Source organism: Mizuhopecten yessoensis, unplaced genomic scaffold (genome assembly GCF_002113885.1).
Source record: "Mizuhopecten yessoensis strain PY_sf001 unplaced genomic scaffold, ASM211388v2 scaffold10523, whole genome shotgun sequence".
Lineage (NCBI taxonomy): Eukaryota > Metazoa > Mollusca > Bivalvia > Pectinida > Pectinidae > Mizuhopecten > Mizuhopecten yessoensis.
In genome coordinates, this window is record NW_018408589.1 from 205,515 (window position 1) to 224,329 (window position 18,815).

General features: G+C 39.6%; 1 protein-coding gene across 7 annotated transcripts in view; it reads left to right on the forward strand.

Moving 5' to 3' along the window:
• LOC110460925 (nuclear receptor corepressor 2-like) overlaps window positions 1–18,815 on the forward strand; it is an 84,947-nt gene that overhangs the window by 36,655 nt on the left and 29,477 nt on the right. For 6 of the 7 annotated variants that reach the window (XM_021514142.1, XM_021514146.1, XM_021514148.1 and 3 more), the window contains exons 7-18: window positions 350–406; window positions 823–875; window positions 1,599–1,665; window positions 2,651–2,736; window positions 3,249–3,335; window positions 4,321–4,411; window positions 9,115–9,348; window positions 13,493–13,603; window positions 14,141–14,327; window positions 15,661–15,832; window positions 17,592–17,707; window positions 18,454–18,573. In XM_021514142.1, coding sequence (XP_021369817.1) covers window positions 350–406; window positions 823–875; window positions 1,599–1,665; window positions 2,651–2,736; window positions 3,249–3,335; window positions 4,321–4,411; window positions 9,115–9,348; window positions 13,493–13,603; window positions 14,141–14,327; window positions 15,661–15,832; window positions 17,592–17,707; window positions 18,454–18,573 — 1,381 coding nt within the window. The remainder of the gene's footprint in view (window positions 1–349; window positions 407–822; window positions 876–1,598; window positions 1,666–2,650; window positions 2,737–3,248; window positions 3,336–4,320; window positions 4,412–9,114; window positions 9,349–13,492; window positions 13,604–14,140; window positions 14,328–15,660; window positions 15,833–17,591; window positions 17,708–18,453; window positions 18,574–18,815) is intronic. The other variant, XM_021514143.1, reaches the window with a different exon arrangement.

Sequence of the window (18,815 nt, forward strand, 5' to 3'; positions counted from 1 at the left end):
CCAAACTCTTACCATCGGGTAGAGATTTCCCTACAAAGCCTCGTGTTAGACAGCCGAACTCTTACCCTCGGGTAGAGATTTCCCTGTCCACGGACCATACCTTTGTAAGATTCTATTCATCTAAACATTTCTTTATAAAAATGATCTGTAAAAAATTCTATCCCTGTTTGATATGATTGAGTATATCGTATTATCGAGTGATTTGTGTGAAATTTTGTAGTATAATTATAAAAATAAATTGATAAAATGCTGATCAATTTTCCTAATCCAAGGGAGGTAAAAATTCCTTTAATACCCTGTTGGACAACACTAATCATAAAAATATCTTTTTTTTCTTGCTGTTTCATAGAAAAAGGCCGAGGAAGCACACTCATTACTTGGCAAACTCGGACCCAAGATTGAGTTGGTGAGTACTTACTTGAAATTTTGTGTAGGAAACCATATTAGGAAATAGGTTAGCTTTTTCCTTTGGTGATTTTTTGGGAAAATGTAGCTTAAAACTCTCTTGGGGAAACAAAAATATTTGGCTATAAATGTTCAAAAAAGGAGGGGATATATTTGATATGTACAGAAGAAAATTAATGATTAATGAAATAAGTTCAGAATAATCCACTTAAACTCAGTCATGGGAAGCCTCCTGTATTACCAGAGAACTGATAAAAGTGATACCAATGTGTAAATGTTTAGTGCTGGATAATGAAACAAAAAGTGTGTTTAAACATCAATCAATTTTCTCTAAAACTTACTTTTAGTCTTCACAACATTCTAATTTCTTGTGCTGGTAAACTTATTTGACAACTAAAAATATACTTTTTTTTACAGCCCCTGTACAATCAGCCATCAGATACTTTAGTATATCACGAGAATAAAAGGAAGTAAGTAGATTTTGTTTGAAGTTGTATAAAGGAACAATTTAAAAATGTAATATCTATTTTGAAGTTGTTAATTACTTCATAATTTTATGGCTGTTTCATAAAATAAAATGCAGTTAGTTTTCAAGAAAGTCTTGGAGTTTTCGTGGTTGATAGTCCCCCATCATTGCTGTGATAGGTTTGCCCTCTATCCATGTGTGAATTCATATGAGATATCTCATGTTGTGTACTGATAGTGAGTATCGTGCTACACTTTATACAGAGTTATGGCCCTTTGTCACCATGCACCACAATGTCGGGAATACACATCATTTACTGTGTCACCCTCAATAACCTAATTATGGGATGATTGAATGTTGACAACAGGAATAGGGCCTCTGGTCTCGCTATATAGAGTTATGACCCTATGTTCATCGTAAATGACTTTGTCGGGGGAAATATTTCATATACTGTCACCTACAATTGTCAAACTTTCTATGTTAGTATCTCTTCATCCGATGGCAAAGTGTCACATACTGAAATGAGGTCCCCTACCCAGCTTTTTACAGAGTTATAGCCCTTTATTCTTATTTTCTCTTTTTATCATAGTTTCTTTGGAGGTAGAGGACTACTGATTGGGACAATTTTTTTGCCATGTCACATTTCTGATTTCTGCAACAACTGCAGTGAATTTGTAAGAAATGTTCTTGTACGGAACTTGGAATAATTATTTAATTATTTTTCCAGACATGCTGTTTTCAAAAGTCGACTTATACTGCACTTCAAGAAGAGACACCAAGCTCGCAGAATCAGGGTAAGTCTAACCTGTATCAGTATTCATGTTTATACCAAGTTAAACATCACCTGCTGCAGGTAAACTTTTTTTAGTGGAAGATGATTAGGGCAGGCAGTCCTCATTGAAACTACTGCTTGTTTGTTTTATAATTATGATATGTTGGCACTTAAAAATAAAAAAAATCATGCAACATAAGCAAGTCCAAAAGTTAATTAAGCACCCAAAAGTATTTGAAAGAAATAAAATATTTCTGAAAATGTCATTTCATTTTTTGTCGATTATGAAAAGAAGAAGACCAGAATTTTAAAGTTGAAATCTTTGTTGTGAAGCCATAATAATTGAAATTCAATTGAAATCTTTAAAAATGTAACTCGTAAAGTTTTAACTTGTAAAAGAATATCACTTCAAAACATGGCTCAGTAAAACATCTTAGAAATTACCTATTTTAACAGTAACACATTTCAGGATTTTGATGAAGTGAAGTTTTTATATCCCACAACATAATGGAAGTGGCATTAGTGGTTTGCCTTTGTCAGTCTGTACTTGCATCAGTCTGTAGGACATCTTGGTTAGATATTGCATTTAGCCCCATCACTCTTGAATAATAGAAGTACAACTGAGATCAAACTTCGTATTATGTCTATACTTATTGAGTACTGCCCCAATATATCAAATGTAGGTCACTGTGACCTATTTTTTCTGCTTCACAGACTTGGTTAAATTTTGCAGTTAGCTCCCTTTGTTTGTAAGACTTTGTGTTCAACTAAATTTTCATGAAAATGGGAGTACGTGCATTAATATTTCTAGTTATTTTAGTATATTTTTTTTAGATCAATTGTTATAAGTTTTCTGTTTATCTGTAGGAAATTCTCGTTTGTTTAGGATCATCATCTTTTAATCAGGATTTCGCTGTTTACCTAAATAGTTTTGTATTTTACCTGTTCGAGTAAAGCTTGTTTTGCTGAGTTTAACCTGTAATTCCTGTTTCTCTACTTACCTGTAGGAGCGTTACCTGACCGACAGGTACGATCAGCTGATGCAGGTATGGCTCAAAAAGATGGAACGAGTGGAAAACAATACAAAACGCAAGTAAGTATATTGAGATAAAAAAAAATTCATCCCGGCTCTTAAAGTTCTCAGTAACTAGTCCCACTCCGCAGTGAGAATAACAATATTAGCAAGGGTTGGACCTCAGCTATGCTGTAAGGTTTGGTACTTCATTTGGATAGCTTGTGACATCTTCACACGAAGTTTGTGACATCTTCACACGTAGATATAAGTTTTCATCAAATTGATAATGTCCAATATTTCAGTGGTGAGCATTTAATAAAAAAAAAAGAAAAGTTTTGTTTCATGGAAAATTTATGTAACTTCACTGTAAGTTTTTTTCCAGACTTTCATTAATCTTTTATCAATACTTGTGTAAGATCCTATACATAATATCACTTTTAGCAGTGTAAGTTAGTCGAATATACAGAAAACTTTCAATAATGCTGTCACCTGACACATCAAATGTAAAACAAAAACCTTAGAATCCTTTGACTTTCTTTTATCACATTATTAAAGGAAAAACTTCGAAATGTTCTTTATCTTTCCTATAGGGCCAAAGATGCAAAGATGAGGGAATATTACGAGAAAATCTTCCCAGAAATCAAAAAGTCCCGTGAAGATAAAGAGAGGTTCTCCAGGTTTGTTTTGTTTCGTTCATGCTTAAATTGTAAGATCTTATTGTAAGATGATTCTGAAGTGGAAAATACTGCAATGATTGGGCATAAATAACACACTGGACTCTGAACATGTCCAAAGCACTTGACTGTCAACTGACCTTAAAAAGAGGCAACACTGGACACTGACCTTAAAAAGAGGTAACACTGGACACTGACCTTAAAAAGAGGTAACACTGGACACTGACCTTTAAAAGAGGCAACACTGGACACTGACTTTAAAAAGAGGCAACACTGGACACTGACCATAAAAAGAGGCAACACTGGACAGTGACCTTAAAAGAAGAAACACTGGACACTGACCTTAAAAAGAGGCAACACTGGACACTGACCTTAAAAAGAGGAAACACTGGACACTGACCTTAAAAAGAGGAAAAAACACTGGACACTGACCTTAAAAAGAGGCAACACTGGACACTGACCTTAAAAGAAGAAACACTGGACACTGACCTTAAAAAGAGGCAACACTAGACAGTGACCTTAAAAAGAGGCAACACTGGACACTGACCTAAAAAGAGGCAACACTGGACACTGACCTTAAAAAGAGGCAACACTGGACACTGACCTTAAAAAGAGGCAACACTGGACAGTGACCTTAAAAAGAGGCAACACTGGACACTGACCTAAAAAGAGGCAACACTGGACACTGACCTTAAAAAGAGGCAACACTGGACACTGAACATTATGACTGAACACATGTTAACATCTTATTCAATAAGTGTCATCATCTCCGAGTGACAATTATTTCAAAGCTGAATGAAGTAAAGTGTACTACTAATTTTACATATATTTATTAATTGTTAATTAAAAATATCTGAATATTCTAGAATCAAAGAATTCCAGCCGATTTCAAATACAAGATTTTTTAAAAAGGAAGGAAGAAGAAACAAAGGAATTTGTATTTTAATTAAGAACGTTTTAACTTTTAGATGTTTTTGATTATTTAAAGCAGGGCTGGTACGAGAAGTGGAAATATTGGCCCGTACGCCCGCAGTGAGGCAGAGTTTGAACAAATTGTCGATGGACTTCATGAACAAGAGGTATGCTGTGTTGATATTGTGAAATCTAGACTTTGATCTTTTCTGACCAAACGGAAAAAATGAATATGATTGTCTTTAAAGGGCCGGTTTCCAAAACGGCCCCTTCTCTGATTCAAATTTCCTGTTGGTGGTGCATTGCCCATGCCGTTGTGGTCACAAATCTATAAAGTATAAAGATTTAGGTCACTTGGTTTGTTTTTTATGGCTCCTCAAAGTTGTACCTTTCAGAAGCTGTCTAAGTGTTGATAAAATGTGCATGTTATGTAAAATATTAATGAAAATCTAATCAAATGATGGTCACCGTAAAGAATACATTCATGGCATGATTGTGACAAAAAATCATGTTTCCATCGCGCCATTTGGCTGTTTTATGGAAGAAACAATCTCAAAAATGCCATTTTCGATGATAACATTTTAGACACAAAAACTGTGTTTTTTAGAGAATACACCCTTTTATGGGCGTTGGATGCAAACCAATTTTTATCCTATTAAACAGTACGTAATATGCTATTGATGAGAGGAAAAATCATCAAAATGTAAGTGGTGGAACATTTTCAAATGTTGGGTTGAATTAGCCTATGGTTGAATTGCCGATTTTCGACTTTCTTTAGATAATTAACAAAAAAACGAGAGTATTTGCTCGGTATGTTGAGAATATGTACACAGATATGAAAAAAAGTGAGAGAAACACTTTTTCATAAAAAAAATCCAAGATGGCTACTTCACAAGTCCCCGTGGTTGAAGACATTGGCTGACAAATAGACAGAACAACAAACAAAACGTGTTCCTTATGATTTTGGTTGGTTTTCGCATTTACGGGAGTGTTCATAGCTACGGGCGATTGTATAATACCTATATTTATAAGTTTGGTTAGTCACATGGTAACGGGGATCTTTCATATCGAGCCCCAAACATACTTTCGACATATGCACTCCGTTGCCGCATGGAAAACTATTTCAAGTTTTGTCGGAATTTCTTTACCTGTGGTTGTAATGGTCGAGGGTTTTCCAGCGTCCTGTAATACCCAAGGTAGTACAAGATACTGGAGATGTGCGCACACATTCCCATCGTTCTCTCTCCAACTGGGCACTGGCAGTAGTAGTCCTTTATTGGGGCCTCAACATCGGGTGAAACGGTGAACCGTATCCAAACGTTATATTTCGTTTGGCTTTTGTGTCGAGAATGTATTTGACATCGGAGAAGGTCTGGGGAGTGCTGGTAAAGCCACACCTCATAGTCTCCGTCATCACTTAAATGTTCGGCGATGTAACCAGGAGCCAGAGATATCTGATACGTTCCACACGTAATGGTTCTCAAGTAATCAAGATCGAGACGGGGAAACAGTACGGAAGATGCATCCATCTTGACAAACTCGGACCTTGCCCGTCTAGATAGATCCGGATCTGTCTTGACTCTCTGAGCTAAACCATTCGGTGTTGTCAAACGGTCCTTCATACGTTCAGCCATTAGCCTATCTTTGGCATCTCTCTCTGGAGATCTCTGGTAGATCGGTCCTCTAATACCATTCAGACAGGCTGTGACGGTTCGAAGCAAAGCCTCGATGACATTGATAAAGCTGTTAGACACCAATTGCGTTCGGAAGAACGTCCAGTGTTTCAGACGACCATGATAGGATTCCACAATCCACCTCGATTTGGTGATAGTTCTGTCAAGATTTGCTTGGACGTCAGAATGTTGACTTTGACCGGGTTTCAGGTATGACGGCATGCTAGCATTGAGGCCAGAGGCTTCGAGAACTGGTAGGACATCTCTAAAACCTCGGTCAACGACAACGTTGTCGTCTGGTTGTAGCCAAGTAACTAGCTTGTCCATGACTTTTTTTGTAATTGTAGCATCATTTTCGCTGCCAGTGAATGGTCCTACTGTGTCCAGAATGTAGCCATCTGGTAAGGCGATGCTCATGAATTTGAGATAGTTTCTCTTCTTCTGGCCACAGTAGGACATTCTCTGGAGCTTGTGGTCGGAGCTTTTCTGGATATAAATATAGGTGCCATCTAATATGGCAGTGGCTTTATCTCCAAAAAATGCTTCTGAAAAGACAGTATTGTGCCCGAGCAACTGTTCTCTTGTCAAGTGATCCGGACCTAGAAATTGTGGGACTATCGATGTGTCTAATGCCTGTACTATGGAGTGGAAAGTTTTGGACACACTTGACTTGGAAATTCCAAAAAGAGAAGAACACTGACTCCAGGAAATGTCGGTTTTCAGTTTTACCCAGAACAGTAATAGAGCATCGTGTGTAGTCTTGGTATATATACCAGATGAAAGATATGGGGAACAGTGCGAGTGGATTTCGAGGAACTGATCTTTGGACCAACCTGTCCAGGCCATGCATGCCGAGTCATCAAGAGAAGAAAAGCTTATTGTAAACGCAGACTGGTTCTGTGAAAGGACGTGCGACACCTCTAGGAGGTCATTAATGATTTCGGACGATTTTGATGGTAACTGAGATTCCAAGGAACCTCTACCATCAAGGACAACCTCTGTAGACGGATCTAAGTCGTTACCAATAAGGTGAATGGAGCAGACGCGGGATGAGGTGGGACACCACAGTTTGTGTGAATAGATCAGGTGATGTCTTGCACGTTTTGGTAAGACTGATGATTTTGTTCCATTTCTTGCAAAGGTAACAAGACAGAGACAGCATTTTTTGTGTGAAGATGATCCATTCAAAAGATCATGAAGGGTCAGCAACGGCAGGATATGGGACGGGGAGTCGTCTTCTTCCTCTATTTCCTGGTTCTGCTCGGGTTCAGGTTCAGGCTGATTTTTGTTCCGAAGATACTTCATGTAGCACTTCTGGCAAATAAGTGCTTGTTCCTTTGCTGACATCAATCCTTGTTGCACCAGCGTATCTAGGAGCCATTTATATTGTGGACTATTTACATTGCGTGCACTTCTGTTCTTATTGCCACTACGTTTCTTGAAGTATACTTGACACCCTTCTCCAACACATTTACCCTCCATCTTGAAACAATAACGATTGGTTTATGAAGCGTCGATAAAGTAACAAAATAGCAAGCCACCGATGATTGCTGTAAACAGCTAATACTTAGTAGTTTGGTACAATTATGCGAAAATGTGTGATAAATAACGAACAACTAATTACACAAAATAACAAGACAATATAATAAATCACATTCAATACCTCCAAGAAGCGCAGAATTGATTGATTACTTAGAACAAAATAAAGTATTTCATATGGATAATCTATCTATTCGATGTGGCGTGGTCGGCAGGCACAAAGAAAGTGAGACAAGTCAGGGTCCCAACCCTGACAGAGCCACAACGCTTTGGAGATGGGACAATAAAACAAGGAAAGTGAGACAAGAATAGCTAGCGTCGAGTCAATGATTCCGTAAACGTATAGACAAAGACAAGAAGATACGGATAAATGTACAAGGCCACACGATCAGAAAATTCAGAAGAGGACAACTTGAGATAGAACAGTATTCATGTATCAGGGTGTCCTCAGTGTAAATCTTTATATCGATACTGTTTATTTAGTCGTTACACATCATAAAACTGTCATGAAAATATCCGCTCTGATATTCAATATAAAAGTTTGTATATAATAAGCTATATAATAGGGTTTCAGACAAGGTTGTTACTCATTTCCCCTTTTCTTTCAATTTACAACCACATTCAGGCGGCGATATGAGAACGTTCCACCACATGGAATTAGCTGATTTTTGGTACACATATGAAACAAGTAAAGCTCTATCCGATTTTCTGATGGAAATTTGCATCCAAAACTATATAACGGGAGAAAATTGCAATTTTATGGCATTTTTCTTCATAATTGTGTCTCTGCAAGTGCATTTTCATCCGAGAATTTTTTTTTTTATGTTTTATGAATAAACACGATGTTTTGGAAATATTTATCAAAAGAAATTTATACTATGTTGCGAATTACAATTTCGAGATAACCTTCTTTTATTTACGAACTTATGTCTTTGATGCTGAAATTGACAACTTTATAAAAATACATTTTCACTGAAATTATGAAATCTGGGTGTCGGAAAGGTGTAAAATTATTCTTCGGAAAAGAAAAAAACAGTAGTTGAGCTAGATAAGAAATAATACGGGGGCAGGCTCCTATGGAGAATTAACATTACTGGAAACAGGCCCTTTGTAGAGTTTGAACAAATTGTTAATGAACCAAGGTATGTCGTGTTGGAGTTAAGAATTTTAAAATTGATTGTTTTATGATGTCATAAAAACAATGTTTTTGAATTTCTACTATTCTTACCAAAACATTTTACCAGGAATTGTCTGCATTTATGTGCCACCCAACCACTTAGAATTATTTGAATTCATGAAACTAGACTTTCCACTCTAAAAGCAGACTCGGAAAAAACAAAATAATTGATTTCATATAGGATTGTATGATACACAATGGGAATATTTAGAGTTGCTGTAAATTTTGTTGCTAAGTTTGGTTATTCAATGTGATTACTGTTGATGAATATTTGAAAAATACACAAGAGTGTATGCTTTGATAATGATAAGATGATCTTGAGTTTTGTTCTGATGGTAGATAACTCTATTATAAGTCGCATATATAAAATATAGAATGTAGCATATAGCCTTAATATAAACTGAAGTTTTTTTAGATGATTAGATACTTCATTACTGATGATTCCCTATACATTTGTTTGTTTTCAATCCATGTTTACCAGGAGGATGACAAGAAGATGCGTAGCTATGCCGTGATCCCGCCGATGATGCTGGACGCACGTCAGCGGAGTCTTCGTTACCTCAATAACAATGGCCTGATCGAGGATCCCATGGAGGATTTTAAGGAGCGACCAAACATCAACGTATGGACGCCACAGGAAAAGCAGATCTTCAAGGAGAAGTACCTGCAGCACCCCAAAAACTTCACAGTCATACAGCAGTACTTAGAGCGCAAGGTAGGCAAGGAAGAAGGGAATTAGTAAGTTGTTGCCAGGCCAAAGATTAGATATTTTGGGACCTCATCTATATTAAGCAGCATATCTAGGATTATATTCATAAATTATGTTTCTCTCACACTGGAAATCCCCAGTCATATTTGAGGCCTCCCTAGAAAAATCAAAAAGAATTATCGTTCCTAAGGAATTTTTGTTTTTTGTTTGGGGTTTCACGTCTTCACAACAGCTAGGGTCATATGGGGACGGATGTCTAGGGAGACAAAACAGCTAGGGTCATATGGGGACGGGTGTCTAGGGAGACACAACAGCTAGGGTCATATGAGGACGGGTGCCTAGGGAGACACAACAGCTGGGGTCATATGAGGACGGGTGCCTAGGGAGGCACAACAGCTGGGGTTATATGAGGACGGGTGCCTAGGGAGACACAACAGCTGGGGTTATATGAGGACGGGTGCCTAGGGAGCCCCAACAGCTGGGGTCATATGAGGACGGGTGCCTAGGGAGAAACAACAGCTGGGGTCATATGAGGACGGGTGCCTCGGGAGACACAACAGCCAGGGTCATATGAGGACGGGGGCCTAGGGAGACACAACAGCTGGGGTTATATGAGGACGGGTGCCTAGGGAGACACAACAGCTAGGGTCGTATGAAGACAGGGGTCTAGGGAGACACAACAGCTAGGGTCATTGAAGACGTGTGTCTAGGGAGACGCAACAGCCAGGGTCATATGAGGACGGGTGCCTAGGGAGACACAACAGCTAGGGTCATATGAAGACGGGTGACTAGGGAGACACAACAGCTAGGGTCATTGAAGACGTGTGTCTAGGGAGACACAACAGCCAGGGACATATGAGGACGGGTGCCTAGGGAGACACAACAGCTAGGGTCATATGAGGACGGATGTCTAGGGAGACACAACAGCTAGGGTCATATGAGGATGGGTGTCTAGGGAGACACAACAGCTAGGGGCATTGAAGACGTGTGTCTAGGGAGACACAACAGCCGGGGTCATATGAGGACGGGTGCCTAGGGAGAAACAACAGCTGGGGTCATATGAGGACGGGTGCCTAGGGAGACACAACAGCTAGGGTCATATGAAGACGGGTGTCTAGGGAGACACAACAGCTAGGGGCATTGAAGACGTGTGTCTAGGGAGACACAACAGCCGGGGTCATATGAGGACGGGTGCCTAGGGAGGCACAACAGCTGGGGTTATATGAGGACGGGTGCCTAGGGAGACACAACAGCTAGGGTCATATGAGGATGGGTGTCTAGGGAGACACAACAGCTAGGGTCAGATGAGGACGGGTGCCTAAGGAGACACAACAGCTAGGGTCATATGAGGATGGGTGTCTAGGGAGACACAACAGCTAGGGTCATATGAAGACGGGTGACTAGGGAGACACAACAGCTAGGGTCATTGAAGACGTGTGTCTAGGGAGACGCAACAGCCAGGGTCATATGAGGACGGGTGCCTAGGGAGACACAACAGCTGGGGTTATATGAGGACGGGTGCCTAGGGAGACACAACAGCTGGGGTCATATGAGGACGGGTGCCTAGGGAGACACAACAGCCAGGGTCATATGAGGACGTGTGCCTAGGGAGACACAACAGCTGGGGTCATATGAGGACGGGTGACACCACCGGAAAAGAGAAAGTAGATGGAAAAGAAAGTTAGAAGACAGGAAAGATAGGAAACAAAAAAGATTCCATGTGTTTCATAGGGGGTAGTAGATCATAGGGGTAGTAGATCATAGGGGTAGTAGATCATAGGGATAGTAGATCATAGGGAGTAGGGGATCATAGGGGGTAGTAGATCATAGGGAGTAGGGGATCATAGGGGTAGTAGATCATAGGGATAGTAGATCATAGGGGGTAGTAGATCATAGGGAGTAGGGGATCATAGGGGTAGTAGATCATAGAGATAGTAGATCATAGGGGGTAGTAGATCATAGAGATAGTAGATCATAGGGGGTAGTAGATCATAGAGATAGTAGATCATAGGGGGTAGTAGATCATAGGGGGTAGTAGATCACAGGGAGTAGGGGATCATAGGGGTAGTAGATCATAGGGATAGTAGATCATAGGGGGTAGTAGATCATAGGGAGTAGGGGATCATAGGGGTAGTAGATCATAGAGATAGTAGATCATAGGGGGTAGTAGATCATAGAGATAGTAGATCATAGGGGGTAGTAGATCATAGAGATAGTAGATCATAGGGGGTAGTAGATCATAGGGGGTAGTAGATCATAGAGATAGTAGATCATAGGGGGTAGTAGATCATAGAGGTAGTAGATCATAGGGGGTAGTAGATCATAGAGATAGTAGATCATAGGGGGTAGTAGATCATAGGGAGTAGTAGATCACAGGGAGTAGGGGATCATAGGGGTAGTAGATCATAGGGATAGTAGATCATAGGGGGTAGTAGATCATAGGGATAGTAGATCATAGGGGGTAGTAGATCATAGGGGGTAGTAGATCACAGGGAGTAGGGGATCATAGGGGTAGTAGATCATAGGGATAGTAGATCATAGGGGGTAGTAGATCATAGGGGTAGTAGATCATAGGGGGTAGTAGATCATAGGGGTAGTAGATCATAGGGGGTAGTAGATCATAGGGGTAGTAGATCATAGGGGGTAGTAGATCATAGGGGTAGTAGATCATAGGGGGTAGTAGATCATAGGGGTAGTAGATCATAGGGGGTAGTAGATCATGGGGGTAGTAGATCATAGGGGGTAGTAGATCACGGGCGGTAGTAGATCATAGGGGTAGCAGATCATGGGGGTAGTAGATCATAGGCGGTAGTAGATCATAGGGGGTAGTAGATCATAGGGGGTAGTAGATCACAGGGGGTAGTAGATCACAGGCGGTAGTAGATCATAGGGAGTAGATCACAGGCGGTGGTAGATTACAGGGGGTAGTAGATCAAGTTGGGTTTATTCTATATCCTCTTCATAGAAGACAGGAAGGAAACCCCCAATTAGGCAGTGTACCACATTAGTTGCCTCCTATGATCATGCAGTGGGATACATCAAGCCTATTCTGTCCTGAATCTGCGTGGGTAAACATAGGACACGAGTAGGCTAGATCGTCTTGGCTGTTGTGACATATTGGGTTAACATAGGACACGAGTAGGCTAGATCGTCTTGGCTGTTGTGACATATTGGGTTAACATAGGACACGAGTAGGCTAGATTGTCTTGGCTGTTGTGACATATTGGGTTAACATAGGACACGAGTAGGCTAGATTGTCTTGGCTGTTGTGACATATTGGGTTAACATAGGACACGAGTAGGCTAGATTGTCTTGGCTGTTGTGACATATTGGGTTAACATAGGACACGAGTAGGCTAGATTGTCTTGGCTGTTGTGACATATTGGGTTAACATAGGACACGAGTAGGCTAGATTGTCTTGGCTGTTGTGACATATTGGGTTAACATAGGACACGAGTAGGCTAGATTGTCTTGGCTGTTGTGACATATTGGGTTAACATAGGACACGAGTAGGCTAGATTGTCTTGGCTGTTGTGACATATTGGGTTAACATAGGACACGAGTAGGCTAGATTGTCTTGGCTGTTGTGACATATTGGGTTAACATAGGACACGAGTAGGCTAGATTGTCTTGGCTGTTGTGACATATTGGGTTAACATAGGACACGAGTAGGCTAGATTGTCTTGGCTGTTGTGACATATTGGGTTAACATAGGACACGAGTAGGCTAGATCGTCTTGGCTGTTGTGACATATTGGGTTAACATAGGACACGAGTAGGCTAGATTGTCTTGGCTGTTGTGACATATTGTTCTGTTTTGGTATAATATAATGTTTATTTCCCTTTATAGTAGGGAAACATGATCATTTGTTTAACCTGTGTTAACAATTATCAATATCTGGGAAACAAATGATGATGTTTCCCTCCTACAAGGGCAAAACATGTTTATTGTTAATGATGGAATCTAGCTGTGATAGGCTTTATATGTGTAAAACAAATACTTCTATGTTCTCAAATTTATAAAAGTGATAAGTGGCAGTGATTAAGGAAAAGGTAGCTTAGTTGACTCGTGGGAAAGTTCTGTTCTTAGCTGGAAATATTCACGGCTTAGTACGAATATGTGGCGTGTATTTACTATTCCACTGTTTCAGACTGTAGCTGACTGTGTACAGTATTACTATCAGACCAAACGAAGTGAAAACTACAAACAACTTCTTCGCAAGCAGACAGTAAAGAAAACAAAACGGCTTCAGAAGCAACAGGTAAGGATAACATTATGTGAATTGTTGATGCCCCCTGCTGCTTTAATGTTTGGAGGTGGAGGATGCATATAGTGTTACCATCATGTCTGTTTCATTCAGTTCTTTGTCCAACACTTCTGACTTCATTTCTGAACAGATTGTCACCAAATTTATACAAAGGTTAATTATGAGAATGTCTCGCATGAGGGAGGAGTTTGTTTTTCAGGGTTCCAAGATCAATGCCAAGGTCACTTGTTATTTATAGGTCAACCACAAGGCCAAACACAGGTCTCTTTTTTTTGTGATTGTAATTTGTTTTCGTGATAACGATACTTAATCTTGATGATATAATTAATTTCATAAACCATTTCATCGATATTTGAAAAGAGCACCAAGTTTTTGAAGTTCTTGTTATTCCTTATAAATATACAAATGGAACAATGAGTCCTGTACATTGAATCCAATATCTATCTGATCCAATATAATGCTGTGCTCTTAATTTTGCTATTTTTTTCTACATACAAATGTATTAATTTTAACGATCATGTCTGTTCGTAGCCTGCTGCTGCTGCCATAAAGGAGGAACCAAAAGAAGAACTTGAGGAGCCAGCATCGTCCGTACTGTCAATCTCCGGCACAGCCATAGCTCCGCCCCCCGAACCCGTCATCAAGAAGGAAGAGGAAAAAATAGAGGATGATGACACGTCTGATGACAACGAGGTCTCTACATCTGGAGCCGGTGAAGGTATGGGTCACTACTGAACATGATACATGGACAATGTATTAATCTGGAGCCGGTGAAGGTATGGGTCACTACTGAACATGATACATGTACAATGTATTAATCTGGAGCCGGTGAAGGTATGGGTCACTACTGAACATGATACATGTACAATGTATTAATCTGGAGCCGGTGAAGGTATGGGTCACTACTGAACATGATACATGTACAATGTATTAATCTGGAGCCGGTGAAGGTATGGGTCACTACTGAACATGATACATGTACAATGTATTAATCTGGAGCCGGTGAAGGTATGGGTCACTACTGAACATGATACATGTACAATGTATTAATCTGGAGCCGGTGAAGGTATGGGTCACTACTGAACATGATACATGTACAATGTATTAATCTGGAGCCGGTGAAGGTATGGGTCACTACTGAACATGATACATGTACAATGTATTAATCTGGAGCCGGTGAAGGTATGGGTCACTACTGAACATGATACATGTACAATGTATTAATCTGGAGCCGGTGAAGGTATGGGTCACTACTGAACATGATACATGTACAATGTATTAATCTGGAGCCGGTGAAGGTATGGGTCACTACTGAACATGATACATGTACAATGTATTAATCTGGAGCCGGTGAAGGTATGGGTCACTACTGAACATGATACATGTACAATGTATTAATCTGGAGCCGGTGAAGGTATGGGTCACTACTGAACATGATACATGTACAATGTATTAATCTGGAGCTGGTGAAGGTATGGGTCACTACTGAACATGATACATGTACAATGTATTAACAAAAAGCACATTTTATTGTCATTTGGTTATCACACTGATAATACGTCATAAATTTCTCTTCAAAAATTACTTTTTGCATGATAGCTGAATCAAAGATTGTGTTGTGTGGGTGGTGCTAGTCTTATATACAGCTGTGTGTAATTGTTTGCTTTGCTTCAGGTTTTGTCACTCTTAATTCATGAACTGTTTGCTGTCACTGCAAAATGCCCCCTCTTGAAATTTTGTCTCAATGCTGTTTGATGTCATACTTGCATTATGACATCAGATTAACTGACAACTCTGTCTGGGTTTTAAATGTCAAATAATGCAAATAAGGTTTATTTCAGAAAAAACCCATCAAAATTGTGATGGATTAATACAATTTATAACCAATTTTGTGACTTTTTCAGAAATACAATGCCCTATTTAAATTTTCAAGATTATCTTTGAGAACAGTGATTTGATAGAATACAAATCATATTCAATGATGTGTTATTACTCGTTGAATATCTACAATATTCCATGGAATATTGATTTACAATTGTTCATTATTCTAGGTGGGATACATCAGTGTGCAATCTGTACACAGCAGTTGGAGCACTACGGTCTGAGCCGACCTTTGACTCGGGCCAACTGTGAGCTGTATGGTATGACTGAGGCCGATCTCAAGGTGGACATGAGAGTGTGCAGCAGCTGTCGCTGTAAATCTGTTCGTCGTCGTTACACACAGTACGTAAATCAGTAAATGTGTCCGACACATGGCAGGTGTCGCTGTAAATCTGTTTGTCATCGTTACACACAGTGCGTAAATCAGTAAATGTGTCCGACACATGGCAGGTGTCGCTGGAAATCTGTTTGTCGTCGTTACACACAGGACGAGAATCAGTAAATGTGTCCGACACATGGCAGGTGTCGCTGTAAATCTGTTTGTCATCGTTACACACAGTGCGTAAATCAGTAAATGTGTCCGACACATGGCAGGTGTCGCTGTAAATCTGTTTGTCATCGTTACACACAGGATGTGAATCAGTAAATGTGTACGACACATGGCAGGTGTTGCTGTAAATCTGTTTGTCGTCGTTACACACAGGACATGAATCAGTAAATGTGTCCGACACATGGCAGGTGTCGCTGGAAATCTGTTTGTCGTCGTTACACACAGGACGTGAATCAGTAAATGTGTCCGACACATGGGAGCTGTCGCTGTAAATCTGTTTGTCATCGTTACACACAGGACCTGAATCAGTAAATGTGTCCGACACATGGCAGGGGTCGCTGTAAATCTGTTTGTCCTCGTTACACACAGGACGTGAATCAGTAAATGTGTCCGACACATGGCAGGTGTCGCTGGAAATCTGTTTGTCGTCGTTACACACAGGACGAGAATCAGTAAATGTGTCCGACACATGGCAGGGGTCGCTGTAAATCTGTTTGTCCTCGTTACACACAGGACGTGAATCAGTAAATGTGTCCGACACATGGCAGGTGTCGCTGTAAATCTGTTTGTCATCGTTACACACAGGATGTGAATCAGTAAATGTGTCCGACACATGGCAGGTGTCGCTGGAAATCTGTTTGTCGTCGTTACACACAGGACGAGAATCAGTAAATGTGTCCGACACATGGCAGGTGTCGCTGTAAATCTGTTTGTCATCGTTACACACAGGACGTGAAGCAGTAATGTGTCCGACACATGGCAGCTGTCGCTGTAAATCTGTTTGTCGTCGTTACACACAGGATGTGAATCAGTAAATGTGTACGACACATGGCAGGTGTTGCTGTAAATCTGTTTGTCGTCGTAACACACAGGACGCAAATCAGTAAATGTGTCCGACAGTTCCACATTGAGAGTAATTCTATAAATAGACTCTAACACACAGCAGCTGTTGCCTAAAAATTGTTCACTGTCATTACACACAGTATGTAAACCAGTGAATGTGTCTGATGAGATACAGCAGCTGTTGCTGTAAATCTTTATGCCTTTACATTCGATATGTAGTCCTATAAATAACCTCTGATAAACAGTTTACACTGTAAGGCAAACATTAAAAGTGGTCTCATTACACAGGTGAAATCTGGAGGTGGTTGTATGGGTTGGTTTGAAATACACCAACATAACACCTCCAGCACATATACAAACATTACACGCAAAAGCATGTCCTAAGATGCTAAACCAAATAAAACCAAACCGTACCACAATCTTCCCATGTACTTACACTGTGGTACATGTCTGCAGGAAAAAGTAGAAGTGTTGTAACATATTCAAACTATGTGTCTACATCTGTTATAATTTAGATTTCTGACAAAATCTGTAAACAAATTAATACATTTTGAAAGTGTTTACCCGATACTTTGTCATTGTTAAGTGGTTTTGAATTAGTGCAAAAAATACTAAATATCATTACCACTTAAACAGTGCATTTATAAATGTGAACAAATTGTTTTTGTATGATATACATTTTATATATTGTATTATATAATATGACAGGTGTCCAGTTCCAACCTGTAAAACCCCAAAGAGGAAAGTAAAACGTCTGCGACCGCTTCCTCCCAAATGGGCGGACTTGTCAGCAGAGGTGAAGGACCCCATCATCAAAGATCTTCGTAAGTTTGGCTCATTTTACTGATTTAGAATTAGGAAGTTATCAAACTTCTCCGAGGGTCTGGGCCATGAAAAGAAAGTGATTGAGAATATCCGCAAGTGACGGTCGTGATAATGTTTCTGATTTAGTAAGTCTTCAAGTATCTTCATAAGTCTAGCTTTAAAATATTTGCCTCTTAACAATAACGCAATGATATTGTTTCTGTATTTGTAATTATATGGTGCTTCAAGATGAATAAACCATGAACAAATTCGGTAGTTCTGAGTCATTTTAGTGCTGTATTTATAATGTTCTCCAACTCTGTTAATAAGTAAGAAAATGAATGGAAAATGGAATCGGTATATTTGGAACTCGTACACCCTATGGAACAGTGTACTATAGATATATAAATAAATAGTGAATACTTGTCACCTAAGCTAACTTTTTTGAAGCACATCAACGTTAAAGTTTTAACTGCAGGTTATTTAGAAGCTTGTCATTTATTAAATATGTGAACTAGGATGCTGATATTTTGCATAGAGGTTCATGTGGGGTAAAGTATTGATAAAGTGAAGTTAAAATTAAAAAATAATTTCATTTTTTTTTTAGACTTTTGACCTGTTTTGAACTTTACTAACACATCTTTAAAGACGATACAATTTTAAACTGGCAAGCATAGGCAGGCTTTGACACCATTTCTGGTTGTGTACTCCTTTATTGTAATTTATGCGTATGTTATCTTTGTGATTTTTGTTGTGAACAATATAGAGTTGACGGAGGAAATCACGAAGTGTTGTTCAGCGTGTTTCAACAGGATTGCGAGACGCCTCGGCACTAACCCTCAGACTAATGAACCGATTGTTCCACTCGTCCCAGAAACTAACGAAGGTGACTACCATTACAGACTACTCTGGTATTGTCCGATATATTTTAGTTGTCTGTTACTGTTTCAGGCAGTAATTAAATGTTGACTGAAACATTAAATCCCCTTGGTTTTAACAAACCATGAATTCACTTTGAGGTCCAGGTACAAGAATTTTAATGCTTTCACTGAAATAAAAATCCTTTAAAAATAAAACAAAAGTCCTTTTGGTGATTAAGCTCTAATTTTCTGTTTGAGTTTGAAGGAA